This window comes from Euprymna scolopes, chromosome 34 (assembly GCF_053919585.1).
Source record: "Euprymna scolopes isolate OS-2025 chromosome 34, ASM5391958v1, whole genome shotgun sequence".
Lineage (NCBI taxonomy): Eukaryota > Metazoa > Mollusca > Cephalopoda > Sepiida > Sepiolidae > Euprymna > Euprymna scolopes.
This window is the reverse complement of record NC_136515.1, coordinates 6,976,256-6,988,779: the sequence shown is the minus strand read 5'-3', so window position 1 is coordinate 6,988,779 and position 12,524 is coordinate 6,976,256. Positions and strand designations below refer to the sequence as shown.

Genomic DNA, 12,524 nt, shown 5'->3' with positions numbered 1-12,524 from the left:
TTAGGGACCTCAATAGTAAAAGGGTTGTCAAGGTGAAACAAGTGCTAGGAGTTGATCAGAGCACATTCCATTAAAATACTTGTAAAATAGACACAGGGATGCAACGTTACACTGATGATACAGAGGTTGGTGCTTGATTGGTAATGTGAGACCTATTAGATTGGAGACTCTTTGGCCCCTGTCCAAGAGGGAGAGACTAGTGGTAGAAGCATTATTCCAGTGGCAGCAATACTCCACGCGTCAGCGAATGGTGGCTTTGTTGAGGTACAGAATACTCTCAGGTGTAAGTAATTTTCTAGCATGGTTAAGAGAGCCCACCTTAAATTCAGCAGTCTTGGCAATGTCCTCAATATATTTGTTTCAACTTACATTACCTGCGAATGTCGAGCTGAGATGTTTGAAGAATGAACTCTCGGGAAGGGTTCTATTTGTCATGGCAATTGGTGGTTCAGAAGGTTTCTTGTAATTGTTAAAGGAAAGAAGCTCAGTCTTTGTAGCATTAAATGTTACCATCCACTTACAGGCCTAGTCCACTATGTTAACAAGTACTTATGTAACGGTCTCGTTACATGCCAACATTCAGGACCCACCTGTTGTATGCAGACAGTTATAAGGAAACAAAGACAAGAAAAGAATTCGACTCATTCTTTTTTGTTTTTTTCAGTGAAACAACAAACATTTATTTACAGGTACTTTCCAGAATAATGCTTTATCTCTTGATCAAATATGCTTCTTTTTTATTTATTTATTTTTTAATAATTTTCATCCTAAACAAGGCACAGTGCCATTTGAAAGTAGGGGGCTACTATCGCGGACATAAGTTGCAGTGATGTTATGAAGAGAGATGGGTAGAAAGATGTCTGTTCACATTACATTTGAACTTCTGCATGCCAGTACAGTTGGGAAAGTAGAATCCCGGAAAGGAGTTCCAAAGTCTAGTAGTTCTGGGGAAGAAACTATTGGAGTAGAAGGCTTTCTTACACCTAGGGATATCTACTGTGAAGGGGTGGGATTTAGCTGCTTGTCGGGTTTGTCGGGGGTATTTACATCGAAAGGGTACAAGTGCTTGTAGTTCGTCAGAGCATTCATCATTAAAATATTTGTGAAACAGGCAGAGAGATGCGACATCTCGTTGATGGGACAGAGGCTGAAGCTTAGATGACAGTTAAGGACCTATCACGTTGGCGACTCTCTTTTGAACCTGTCAAGAAATGAGAGACAAGTAGCAGATGCGCCAACCTAAATATGACAGCAGTACTCCATACATGAGCGAATGGTGGCTTTGTAGAGGTACAGGATACTTTCAGGCGTAAGTAGCTTTCTAGCACGGTAAAGAGAGCCCAACTTCTTTGCAGTAGCCTTGGCAATGCTCTCAATGTATATTTTCCAACTCAGAGAATATGCTTAATGTCGAACACATGGTATTCTGTCTTTGTCTGACCATGTTTAGGACATATCTTTTCCTGTTACTCTCCGGCCACATGTTTAACATGTCTATCTCTCGGTCACGTTTTTCTTTTTATAATCTTTTTCTTTTCTTCTTCCTCGCTGTGACATCGCTGTGCACATGGTTCAGTCTCTTGCATACGGCTGCTGCTGCTGTCATATGCACGTTCGCGCTCTGTTACAATATAACTTGTTAACCAACACAAGTTGACAAAATGGAACAGCTGTTCTTGCGAAGAAATTCTGTTCTCAATCATGTGCTGAGGCTTTCTGAAGAGAGCATTTGTGTTTTGCTTTTGTATTTATTTTAACGCCAAAACTCATAGTTATGTTCATTCATATGAAGCCACAGCGACAAAAAAAAACAAAAACAATTCCGAGAATATAAAAACCCTCTACGGAATCAGTAACTTTTCTCCTTTCCTTTCCAAGATGGCAAACAACATGCCTGACGAAGGTCGAAGGTTATCTCGACAAAAACATTGCACAAAAAACGCTCAAGATGGGAACGATTGTCCGATCGAAACAAGTTTTTGGTTGGTTGGTTGCTTTTGTTTTACGGCATATCAACCCTTTTTGGGTTATTTAATGCCGAATCCAAAGATTCAGAAGAAAAAATTTTTTAATAGAATATATTTGCTGTTTTCACGTCGGTTTCAATTTAACCCATAGTTGGGACCCTAACAAGTACTACCACTCCGGGTCAGAGTGGACCTGGGAGCAATGGTAATTAAAGGGTGGGTCCACACTCTCCAAAGCCCACAAGCTGGGGCCTCACCACTGGATATAGTTTAAGGTCATATCCAGGACCCTCAAAACAAGTAATACAAACCTTATTGATTATCTTTGAGGAAGGGTTAGTCGGGGAAAGAGTTAATATGTGTGGACGTTGATGAAGGATTATACCGACTTGTTGAAAGAGGAAAGAAAGAGTCAGCGTCCAAAGTTAAATTAATAAATAAGGCTTTCTGAAGTGAGCGTGCATTTGTGTTTTGTTTTATGCCAAAACTTATATGGTTATGTCCATCTACAGGGTGGTCAAAAAGTCAGGTAACATTTTAAAGAAAAACGATATTAGCAATACACGTATATTTAAGTACCATACATTGAAATATAAAATGAAACAAACATGAAATATGTTTATTTTGTTAATTGTCGTCCATTTCTCTCTATCAATCGCTGGAAGCGATTAACCACTGATTGAGTCCAGTGGCAAGGAGAAGTCCAGGATGATTGGAAACAATGCCGTGATAAGCGGAGAGCACATACAGTACGTGGAAGTCCCAAATGGTCACCCATTTAGTACTGGCCAGGATCATCATTGCTTAACCGATGATCTGACAGGAACCAGTGTCAAATGTGATTATGCCATAAATGCCAACCTGAATAAGAATTTTTTTTGTGTGTAGTGATTGTTGGTGTGTGAAACGTAAAAACGATGCTTTTTTTATTTTTGATATTTCGAGTGGTCTTCTACGTTTTAAAATTTTCTTTTCATGTTTTGACAAAGAGCGGCAAACTGTTCGAAATACCCCCCTCCCTAAAAAAAATAAATAAATAAAATAAATAATAATAAAAAAAAAAATTGTATCCTGTGAGTTAGTATCTACAGGGTGGTCAAAAAGTCAGGTAACATTTTAAAGAAAAACGATATTAGCAATACACGTATATTTAAGTACCATACATTGAAATATAAAATGAAACAAACATGAAATATGTTTATTTTGTTAATTGTCGTCCATTTCTCTCTATCAATCGCTGGAAGCGATTAACCACTGATTGTGTAACACGTGTAATCATGTCAGCTGATATCCGCGCAATCTCCTCTTCAATAAATAACTTTAAAGACGCTATTGTATCAGGCTTCTTGCCATAAACGCTATCCTTTACATAGCCCCAAAGCCAGAAATCAGGAGGGGTAGTTTATATATTACACTCAAATATTTAAACAAATAATATTAAACGAATAGAGATTATAATGGATCATATTGTTTTTTCTACCTTTAACATGTTACCTGACTTTTTGACCACCCTATATTTGTAGGGCTTTCTGAAGTGAGCGTGGATTTGTGTTTTGTTTTATGCCAAAACTTATATGGTTATGTCCATCTCTTTGTAGGGCTACAGAGAAGAACTGGAGAAGACCTATTTGCAACTCAAAGAAAAGACAAAGAATTACAAGCGTTTAAAGGAAAACTTTGATACATTAAAAATTGCCAATGATTCTTTGAGGCTTGAGGTGAGTTCCTTATCATTTATGTATTTGTCCGTCTTTTCTCAAGTTAACAGAACTGACAGATGAAGAGAATAAAAACGGTTATGAGAAATGTTACACACACACACAGATCAAAATTTGAGTTTCTTAACTCAAATTTTGATCTGCTACTCTAAGTGCAGCAAGTCTATATTGACCTGCATCTCTCTTGTTTATTTCAGTTGATACCGATTCTTATCTATCGTCTGGAGCCGAAACTATACTATTACTTCTATTAATGTTCCATTTACTATCCCCATTACTAATGTACTCTCTTTCAATGCTCAATTCAGAGGCGGATGTATTAAGTTGTCCGAAAAGTTTGTAAACGTTTGCAAAAAGTTGAAATTTACTCACCAAATAAAAAAAAAAAAAAAAAAAAATCAATCCTCAAAATAAAGACAATCATTTTCCAAGACTTTCTGCCATCGATCTGTAAGTTTTCAGATCTGGTCAAAGTACCATTCAGTTGGCTTCGAATTAATGAATTCTTGACACGCTTTCTTGACTGCATCAAACGAGTCGAATCGGATGCTCTTCATAAAGTGTTTCATTGAGCGGAATAGGCCGTAATCTCATTAAACACAGTTAAGACTGTAAGCTGAACGTGGCAGAACCTCAATGCTGTCCAGTTCTTCAAACTTGATCAGTTCTAAGAAAAACGTAGTATAGTATTTGTTGTTGTGATGATATAATCTACCCAGGCATTACCATCTCTTTTTTAAGGTGGAGGAGTTAGTCTGTTATATGATCATTCATGTATCTTGTAAAATAGAACGACAACAGCCTCATTCTTACATTTGATAACAAGTTTATTGATTATTTTTGTTAGAATGACTTGGATGATTATTGATTATTTTTGTTAGAATGACTTGGATGATTATTGATTATTTTTGTTAGAATGCCTTGGATGATTATTGATTATTTTTGTTAGAATGACTTGGATGATTATTGATTATTTTTGTTAGAATGACTTGGATGATTATTGATTATTTTTGTTAGAATGACTTGGATAACTATTGATTATTTTTGTTAGAATGACTTGGATGATTATTGATTATTTTTGTTAGAATGACTTGGATGATTATTGATTATTTTTGTTAGAATGACTTGGATGATTATTGATTATTTTTGTTAGAATGACTTGGATGATTATTGATTATTTTTGTTAGAATGACTTGGATGATTATTGATTATTTTTGTTAGAATGACTTGGATGATTATTGATTATTTTTGTTAGAATGACTTGGATGATTATTGATTATTTTTGTTAGAATGACTTGGATGATTATTGATTATTTTTGTTAGAATGACTTGGATAACTATTGATTATTTTTGTTAGAATGACTTGGATGATTATTGATTATTTTTGTTAGAATGACTTGGATGATTATTGATTATTTTTGTTAGAATGACTTGGATGATTATTGATTATTTTTGTTAGAATGACTTGGATGATTATTGATTATTTTTGTTAGAATGACTTGGATGATTATTGATTATTTTTGTTAGAATGACTTGGATGATTATTGATTATTTTTGTTAGAATGACTTGGATGATTATTGATTATTTTTGTTAGAATGACTTGGATGATTATTGATTATTTTTGTTAGAATGACTTGGATGATTATTGATTATTTTTGTTAGAATGACTTGGATGATTATTGATTATTTTTGTTAGAATGACTTGGATGATTATTGATTATTTTTGTTAGAATGACTTGGATGATTATTGATTATTTTTGTTAGAATGACTTGGATGATTATTGATTATTTTTGTTAGAATGACTTGGATGATTATTGATTATTTTTGTTAGAATGACTTGGATGATTATTGATTATTTTTGTTAGAATGACTTGGATGATTATTGATTATTTTTGTTAGAATGACTTGGATGATTATTGATTATTTTTGTTAGAATGACTTGGATGATTATTGATTATTTTTGTTAGAATGACTTGGATGAAAAAGAGTTAATATTGGGAAGAGTTCTCTTTTTTTGTTGTTTCATTTTATTTCAATTGAAGTCCTCAGGAATCAAGGGGCCCACTACCTGGGGCTAGCACTTGAACTCTTGAGGCTGGAGGTAAGTTTCTTATCACCTATGTATTTGTCCAAGTCGGTCGTTTCTGAATTTAACAGATCTGGCAGAGGAAGAGAATAAAAACGGACATAAGAACTGCCACACACTTAAGAAACTCAAATTTTGGTCTACTACTGTAAGTACTCCTGGACAGGGTTCAAAAGAGAGTCGCCAACCTGAGAGGTCCTGAACTGTTATCTAAGCTTCAACCTCTGTCCCATCGACAAAATGTTGCATCCCTCTGCCTGTTTTACAAGTATTTTAATGGTAGGTGCTCCGAGGAACTATAAGCCCTTGTACCCTCTTGATGTAAACCCCACCTCCCACCCGACAAACCTGACAGGCAGCAAAGTACCACCTCTACACAGTAGATATCCTTAGATGCAAAAAAAAGTCTTTTACTCTAATAGTTTCTTCCCCAGAACTGCTAAACTTTGGAATTCCTTTCCTGCTTCCTCAACTGTACTGACATGCAGAAGTTCAGGTGTAATGTGAACAGACATCTTGCTGCTCAGCTCCCTTCATAGCATCCCTGCATCCGAAGCCGAAATTATACTATTACTTCTATTAATGTTTCTCCCCTATTTCTAATGTACTCTCTTTCAATGCTCAATTCAAAGGAGGACGTAGTGTAGTATCTGTTGTTGTCATGATATAATCCTCCCAGACATTACCCTCTCCTTTTTGTTTTTTTAGGAGAGTGAGGGAGTTTGTTATATGATCATTTCTTCGTGATTATCTTCCAAGGCATTAACTTATCCTTTCTGCGAGGGAGAGGGTAGTGTAATATATGATTATTCCATCATAATACCATCCTCCAATGCATCATCTCCTCCTTTAGCGAGAAAGGGTTAATCAGAGAAAGAATTAATATGTATGGACATAGATGAAAGATGAGACAGACCTGTTGAAAGAGAGAGTTCATGGATACGTGTTGAAGTTAGAAGTAAAAGTGTGCGTCACGAAAGATTAGCGACAGTCTTATAGGATGAAAAAAAGGAGTTAATCTGTGTAATCATATTATTAGGATTCATCAGACTACTGTTCTCATCTGGAGTGTAATTTTCATAACATTTCGGTCGATGTAACCTCCGACCTTCTTCAGGTGTATCTTATTTTTTGTATTTTATTTGTCAAACTTGGGAATGTTTCTGTCCAACTTGGGAATTTGGGCGGATTTTTTAGCGAAACCCTTTATTTATTTCAGAGATAGCATCCTCTTATTCTGTCAGCCATGACATGATAGAGATCCTAAGTAATTCGCAAATGTATTTTTTCCATCGCCCATACTGAGGATCACTGCGCCACGGGTTCAATAAGGCTTTGATAAGCGGCAACTCCTTCGTAAAAAAAAAAAAGAAAAAAAAAAGTGTTTTCATATCAACTTATTCTTGACATAAGTAATCTGTCATGCAAACAATTCACGCATGCGCATTCGTGAAAAAGTTAGCCAATAGATAAAAGTCCAATGATCCCCCATGAACCAATTTTTCAATTCGGATCCCTTAACAGCCCCTTTCCAGATGGGAACCGATTAAAATGTTTTATGCATGTTTGAATACCCTATATACCAACTTTCAATTGTCTAGATTAAAAATTTGTTGAGTATATGGGTTGAGAGGTGTCCTCACACACATATTTTCACTTTTCTAGAATAGTAGATGTACCCGGCTTGCCATTTAAAGGAATTTAACATTACATTCCTTTAAAAAAAAAAAAAACAACAAAAAGAAACGGAGACATGTGCGTGTAAATGTTATGTTCTTTCTACACGGTTCACTGCTTGTAAGTAAAAGAAGAAATACTCAAACTGAGATCGAAATCAAAAATGTTTTCCTCATGTCTGAATACCCTATAGACCAATTTTCAAGAGTAGATAAAAAATTTGCTAAGTATATAGGTTGAAAAGTGTCCTCACACACACACATTCTCAATTTTATGGATACAGGGTGTCTCAATAAAATGTATACACTCTTTAAATGACTATAAAACCAACATTTATTATAAGAAAGAAAAGTTTAATACATCAAAATATTGTGAACAAATATAGAAACCAGTTAATTACCGAAAGTGTTCAAATTATTGGCCATTGTTGTCCATGAACAGCTGACAATGCTCACTGATTGAATCAAAAACGTTGCTAATCAGTTCAATTGGTATGCTGATACATCTTCTTTCAATGGTTGCTTTCAACTCATTCATTGAAGCTCGTTTTGTGGTGTGAACCTTGTGTTTAGAATGCCCCCACCCAAATGCCCGCTCCAAAATAAGAGAAAAATTCAGGGAGGGGGGGGGGTCAAATCAGATGAGCGTGGACAGTACTCGATACATCCTCTCCCTTCTAACAATCTGTTTCGCAAGTGACTATCAAGATATGCTCTTACGTGATGATTATAGTGAGGAAGTGCTCCATCCTGCTGGAAGTGTCATTCTTTATTCCCAAACATCTCTTGGGACCGTCGCATAGCGTATTCAAGTAGCAAGCTAATAAATAGAAAAGAAACTGAACTAATTCGATCTATAATACAATTATACGAACTTGGCACGGTTTATTTATATATATATATATGTATATATATATATATTGAAAGCAAGCCACGTTTATGGCATTGCATTATATATCTCTGAACCTTCTCACAACAAAGATTTATACAAAATTTCAGGTAGATCGGCTCAGTAGTTTCCGAGAAACCTACCAGATTAAATGTGGTATTGTGGTTACTAATCTTTAATCTTAATGCTTAAGTGAGCACCGAACCGATACCATACTACTTAGTTTGCTACACATTATTATAACAAATGTCCCGATTTCTCCAGTAGTGACTTGTTTTGTAGTGAACCCTGTGTTTAACATGCCCCCACCCAACTAATTGCCCCAAAAAAGAGAAAAATCCAATGGGAGTGGGGGTCAAATCCGGTGAGCGTGGACAGTACTTGATACTTCCTCTTCATCCTAACTATCTGTTTCGCAGGTGACTATTAACATATGCTCTTACGTCATGATGATAGTGGGGGAGTGTCCTTCTTTATTCCTAAACATCTCTTGGGGGCATGGTATAGCATATTCATCTAGCGAGTTGAGATCATTTAAAGAGTGTAGACATTTTATTGGGACACCCTGTACACTAGAAGATGTACCCGGTATTGTCCGGTATTGAACGTAATGTTAAATCCCTTTAAAAAAGATGGTGTAAAACCAACGAAAAGAGGCTTGAGTCAGGTGCATACGAGTATTATGTTTTTTTTTCTAAACAGTTCACTTCTTGTAAGTAAAAAACAGAAATTCTCGAGCTGAGATCGAAACGAAAACCTAAAGACAAGTCAAGTATGCTGACCATCAGCCCAACGGAACACAATCTCCAAATAGTGTTTTCAAACCTTTTTATTCTTAACATAATGCGAACGATTAGCGCATGTGCAGTCGTGAAACAGTTGAAAACAGATAAAAATCCGATACCCCCCACGTACCAATTTTTCAATTTTGACCCCTTACAAACCCTTTTTTTTTCCAGATTAAAATGAATTTTTCCACATGTCTGAATATCCTATATACCAAGTTTCAGTTCTGTAGATCAAAAATTCGTTGAGTATATAGGTTAAGAAGTGTCCTCACACACATGCACACTTTTATTGAAGTATAGCTAGATTAACACATTACATACAAGGTGCCTTTAATAAATTCCAGATTTTTTTCGTATGGGTACTTTTATCGATAGTACACACATGCAGCTCAAGTCCCCTTCAAAGTTATCTCCTCCGGCTGCAATGCACTTGCTGTACAGTTCTAGCAACTTCTGGAACGCCCGTAGGAAGTCCTTTTGTGTGAGCGCCTCTTTCATTTTCTCAATTATCTGATAACAACAGCCTCTAAGGTTTTCCTTGAGTTTAGGGAATATCCAAAAGTCACAGGGAGCAAGTTCTGGAGAATAGGGAGGGTGAGGAACTGTATTGATGCGCATCTTGGTCAAATAGTCTGTGACAAGGATGGACTTGTTGACTGGTGCATTCGCACAAATCTTCCGCATCTTCGACATCTTCAGTTCCTTGCGAATAATTGTGTGTACAGTTCCCACACTGACATCAAACTGTGCAGTTATTGTCTCTATAGACACACGACTGTCCTTATCAACGAAATTCTTTATTTGACCAATCAACTGTGAAGTTCTGACTTTCTCACTCCTCCCACACTTCTCATTATCCCTCACAGAGTCCCTGCCGTCCTTGAATTTCTTATTCAACTTAAATGCTTGATTCAGGCAAAATAGCCCAAATCAGGCAAGATAGTCCAAATAAGGCAAGATAGTCCAAATAAGGCAAGATAGTTCAAAAGCAGTCTAAAGCATTTTTTTTTTCAAGTTCAAAACAAAATTTCATTGCATATCGTTCTTCTAAAGAGTTCTCACGTCCAGATTGCATTTTTGATATTCACCAGCTGTGACAATCAGGCTTTAGTAGGGTGCATTCCAATTCCTGCTGTAGCTGTTCATTTGAACCTGAATCCATAAAAATTGGTCAGGCATCTCATAAGATATATAGCAATAACATACTGAATTTTTAAGAGTTTACGACAATCAGACTTTAGTAGAGTGCATTTCAATTCCTGTTGTAGCTGTTCATTTGAACCTGAATCCATAAAAATTGGTCAGTCATCTCATAAGATATATAGCAATAACATACTGAATTTTTAAGAGTCTACGACAATCAGACTTTAGTAGCATGCATTCCAATTCCTGTTGTAGCTGTTCATTTGAACCTGAATCCATAAAAATTGGTCAGTCATCTCATAAGATATATAGCAATAACATACTGAATTTTTAAGAGTCTACGACAATCAGACTTTAGTAGCGTGCATTCCAATTCCTGTTGTAGCTGTTCATTTGAACCTGAAATAATAAAAATTGGTTAGGCATCTCATAAGATATATAGCAATAACATACTGAATTTTTAAGAGTCTACGACAATCAGACTTTAGTAGCGTGCATTCCAATTCCTGTTTTAGCTGTTCATTTGAACCTGAATCCATAAAAATTGGTCAGTCATCTCATAAGATATATAGCAATAACATACTGAATTTTTAAGAGTCTACGACAATCAGACTTTAGTAGCGTGCATTCCAATTCCTGTTGTAGCTGTTCATTTGAACCTGAATCCATAAAAATTGGTCAGTCATCTCATAAGATATATAGCAATAACATACTGAATTTTTAAGAGTCTACGACAATCAGACTTTAGTAGCGTGCATTCCAATTCCTGTTGTAGCTGTTCATTTGAACCTGAATCCATAAAAATTGGTCAGTCATCTCATAAGATATATAGCAATAACATACTGAATTTTTAAGAGTCTACGACAATCAGACTTTAGTAGCATGCATTCCAATTCCTGTTGTAGCTGTTCATTTGAACCTGAATCCATAAAAATTGGTCAGTCATCTCATAAGATATATAGCAATAACATACTGAATGTTTAAGAGTCTACGACAATCTTAAATGCCTGTATAAAAAAAAGTCTGGAAACTTATTCAATGCACCTCGTATGACATAAATACGTACATAGGTAGTACAGATGTTATTTTAAAGATAGATTTGTTTTCCTGTATAATTTTGTTTTTGTTTTTCATGAAAATTGATCTTTCTGTTGGTTTCTGTTTTTAAGGAAGGTTGCTTAAAGACCTTTCATCTTTCGAGACAAAAACAGTTTAAATTTCACCCCCAAACCCCACTCTGCAATCTTAGAATGGAGAAAAGGTTTGGCCTTTGAAGTTTTAAAGGTCTACTCCATTTTGTATTATTTTTGAAATACTTATTCTCAGGTATTGATTTTTTTCTCCTTTCTCGTGGACTCATTGGTTTTCAAAATAAATGTTATCGATCTATCTCGCCAGCATCATTCTGCACTATCATACACAAATCAGTGTGCATCTCTCTGGCCGCGTTAGTAAGGTTTACAAAATTAAAAAAAAAAACAAGGAAAAAATTTTAAAAAACAAAAAGGAAAAAAAAACAAATTAAAAAAAAACAAGAAAGAAGCCACTTGCCGTGTTAGTAAGTTTTACAAAATAAAAAAAATTAAAAAAAAACAAAAAGGAAAAAACAAAATAAAAAAACAAAAAGGAAAAAAACAAAATAAAAATTTAAAAAAATAAAAAAAACAAAAAGGAAAAAAAATAAAAAAAACAAAAAGGAAAAAAACAAAGAAAAAACAAAATTAAAAAAAAAAATAGACGCCGGATTTATAATTTCTTGTGGCTTTCGTTAAGAGTTGCACTTCTTTGTGAACGAAGCCATTTGGCAGAAGTGACGTCAGACAAATTTGAAGGTACAGATGACCAACACTGTATATTGTAGTGGTACTCAGGTCTCATAAGATTCCTTTTTCCACCACAAATAAAATAAAAAATAAAATCACAAAATAAAAAAAAAATTAAAAAAATAAAATAAATAATAAAATAAAACAAAATAAATTAGAGTAAAACAAAATAAAATAAAAGATAAAATAAAATAAATTAGAATAAAATCAAACAAAATAAAATAATAAAATAAAACAAAATAAATAAAATAAAATATAATAAAATAGAAACTAAAACAAAATAAAATAATAAAATAAAACAAATTAAATTAGAATAAAATAAAACAAAATAAAATAAAAATAAAATAATAAAAAATAAAACAAAATAAAATAAAATCAAACAAAATAAAACGAAAAAAAAAACAAAATTAAAAAATCAAACATGTGAAATAA

General features: G+C 34.5%; 1 protein-coding gene across 1 annotated transcript in view; it reads left to right on the top strand.

The window, feature by feature from the left end:
- The window catches only part of LOC145259105 (coiled-coil domain-containing protein 138-like), a 152,019-nt gene that overhangs the window by 48,208 nt on the left and 91,287 nt on the right, over positions 1 to 12,524 (top strand). The window contains exon 6 of the mRNA XM_080116761.1: positions 3,566 to 3,685. Coding sequence (XP_079972887.1) covers positions 3,566 to 3,685 — 120 coding nt within the window. The remainder of the gene's footprint in view (positions 1 to 3,565; positions 3,686 to 12,524) is intronic.